At 44.1% G+C, this 3,287-nt stretch overlaps 1 protein-coding gene across 1 annotated transcript; it reads left to right on the top strand.

The window, feature by feature from the left end:
- Window positions 1-1,202: 1,202 nt before the first annotated feature.
- LOC308676251 (general transcription factor II-I repeat domain-containing protein 2A-like) lies at window positions 1,203-2,630 on the top strand (the record flags this gene model as incomplete). Its single annotated transcript, XM_081342065.1, has 1 exon — window positions 1,203-2,630. One exon carries the CDS (start codon window positions 1,203-1,205, stop codon window positions 2,628-2,630), a length of 1,428 nt encoding a protein of 475 aa, XP_081198191.1.
- Between the last annotated feature and the right edge of the window lie 657 nt (window positions 2,631-3,287).

Raw genomic sequence — 3,287 nt, 5'->3', positions numbered from 1 at the left:
CACACATCCCTTTTTTTCTTTTGTATTTTTCTATTTGTGGTTTTTATAGTTTGCACTGGCTTTTACTATTTTCATGTATAATCCTTAATATAAATATTTGAAAAACAGGACATAAAAATGTGACAGAGACAGAGAGAAAGAGACAAAGAGAGACAGAGAATAACCTGCTATAAGTGACTGGATGAAAATGAGTGCACCTGATCAAGCACAATTAAAGTTCTTAAACTTTTTTGTGATATCGATAAAGATGGTGAAGCATTTTAACGTCCATGTTAAACTCATGAAGAGCTGGCTGGCTGGGGAGGGGGGATCATGGCTCTCAAAAAATAAGCTGGCTGTGCTTCTTGCTCATGTTCACTTGCCTTCTGCACCTTGAGTGTGTGTGGGGGGAGGACGAGCTTTGCTGCTGCGGTTTGCTTGGCCATGCCCGGGCTATGTCCTGCCGCTGCCTCCCAACCTCCACCTTTGCCACTGGGTAAAGCAGCGGTGGAGCGCTCTGTCCTGGGGGGAAGCAGCAGTGGCAGTGGAACGCTCCATCGGGTGGGGGGGAGTAGTGGAGGCTGGGTGCTCTGTGTGTGGGGGGAGAATCTTTGCAGGAAACTGGTTCTTACATTATTTGATTCACAATACTGGTTATAATTTCCACCGTGCGACACCCACCAGCATGAGATTTATTTTGCTGTTTGCCCCTCAATAGGCCAACCATGGACAAATCATCCAAGAGAAGAAAAATTTCGGAAGAACACAGAGTGTTTAATGATGAATGGGCACATTCATTTGCTTTCACCACTGACAAGACTGGTTTACCAGTATGTCTAATATGTGGTGAGAAATTTGCAAACAACAAGAAGTCTAATGTTGCAAGACATTTCCAAAATAAACACACAGCCTTTGCTGAAAAATACCCAGAAGGAGAAGAGAGAAAAAAAGCCGTTTCAGAATTGATGCGGAAGGTTGATCAGAGCAAGAATCAATTTAAGAAGTGGGTGACGTCTGCAAGTTCAACTACATATGCTAGTTTTGTGGCTGCTCAGGAAATAGTCAGGCATGGGAAGCCGTTCACAGATGGAGAATATATGAAGGAATCATTCATTAAGATTTCAGAACATCTATTCTCAGACTTCAAAAACAAGAGTGAAATTGTGCAGAAAATCAGAGATATGCCCCTCTCTGCGAAGACTGTTAAAGACAGAACCCTAAAAATGGCAGAAAACATCACCAGACAGCAAATTAAAGACATCAATTCAGCTGAGGCATACTCAATTGCCTGTGATGCATCCAAAGACACAGGTGATATTGAACAAATAGCGCTGTTCTGCCGATATGTGAACTCTGCTGGGCCACAGGAAGAAATGTTTGAGTTGATACCACTGAAAGGCCAAACAAGGGGAGAGGACATCTGTGAGGCTGTCTTGGATTATTTTAGAACCAATGAAATCAACACCACCCACCTTGTGTCAGTGGCTACTGATGGGGCACCGAGTATGACAGGAGCGCAGAAGGGCTTTGTGGCTTTACTGCAGAAGTTGCTGGGTAGAAAGCTGCTAACATTTCATTGCATCCTGCACCAAGAGGCATTGTGCGCTCAAACATTTCCTCCAGAATGCACAGAAATGATGAACCTTGTCATTCAGATTGTCAATAAAATAATGGCACAAGGTTTAAATCACCGTCAGTTCCGTTTGCTACTAGAGGAGGTGGAAAGTACGTATTCTGATCTCCTGCTGCACAACAAAGTCAGGTGGCTGTCCAGAGGGGAGGTGCTAAAATGCTTTGCTGCGTGTCTGGAAGAGGTGAAAACGTACCTGGGCAGCAAAGGGCTCACCTATCCTGAGCTGGAACATCCAGAGTGGCTGGAAAAGCTACACTTCATAGTAGATATGACAGCACACCTGAACAAGCTGAACACAAGTCTTCAGGGTAAAGGAGGCACAGCCCTGCACTTGCTGGAGGAAGTTATGGCATTTGAACGCAAGTTGACAGTGTTTGACAGAGATTTACAGAGAGGTACACTGTCTCACTTCCCCTCTTTGAGAGAGTTCAAACAAGGTAGCAATGTGATAAATTCAGAGTATTTGCAGTCTGCAATCATTGCAATGCAAACATCGTTTGGGAAGCGATTCTGTGAGTTCAGAGAGGAAAAAAATACATTATCTTTCCCTGTCACTCCCCTGACCAGCGATCCATCTGCATTGAATATGACTGCATTTGCAGGTGTAAGTCAACCTGATCTGGAGATGGAACTTGCAGACATAGCCGACAAAGAGATATGGGCATCAAAGTTCCAACGCTTGACAGATGTTGCCCGTCAGAAGGCCAGTCTTGCACTGAATCACAAATGGAGTGATATTGAAAACCTTCCCAAACAGGACAAGCTTATATTTGATACATGGAATGCCCTCCCCAGCACGTACAGAAATATGAAGAAATATGCATTTGGAGTCCTGTCAATCTTCGGATCCACATATGTATGTGAACAGGTCTTCTCCAATATGAACTACATTAAAAACAAATATCGCTCACGCCTCACAGACAACATCCTGCAATCTTGTTTAAAAATGAAGGTGACATCTTACAGCCCTGATATGCAGGTGCTGTGTGCTGATGTTGAGAAGCAAAAATCACATTAACCAGGTAAAATAATTATTTTAATTTGCTATTATTTTGCAAATATATATTTGATGTTCTTCAGTGAAAGAGTGCTTTTTTATTCCTTGCCAGCTGACTGCACACTCCACTACAGATGGACTGGCAGACGGGCACATGGACTGGTGGACAAGCAGACGGACGGCCAAGCGGACGCATGGGCAGATGGACTGGCAGACGGGCACGGACTGGTGGACAAGCAGAGGGACGGACAAGCGGACGCATGGGCAGATGGACTGGCAGACAGGCACGGACTGGTGGACAAGCAGACGGACGGACAAGCGGACACGGGTAGATGGACTGGCAGATGGGCACATGGACTGGTGGACGAGCAGACGGACAGACAAGCGGACGCATGGGCAGATGGACTGGCGGGCAGACGGGTGGACAGATGGACAAAACGACAGAAGCAGACAGCATTTTGGGTTTGCTGCAGGCGTATAAGTTAAGTTTGGATTTTTATTTCATAAATATGAGGACTCAAATAGACATTGAGTATTATATTTGAAATTAACATTTAACCCAGTGTCTTTTTTTGGAGTTCAAAATGTTTCTGTTGCATGCTGAAATAAAAATTGGCTATTATTTTGCAAATATTTATTTGATGTTCACTGAAACAGACCTTTTTTATTCATTGTCAG

The sequence above is a fragment of the Vipera berus genome (genome assembly GCF_964194415.1).
Source record: "Vipera berus genome assembly, chromosome: W".
Taxonomy (NCBI): Eukaryota; Metazoa; Chordata; class Lepidosauria; order Squamata; family Viperidae; genus Vipera; species Vipera berus.
This window is presented reverse-complemented; position numbering and strand designations above follow the sequence as displayed.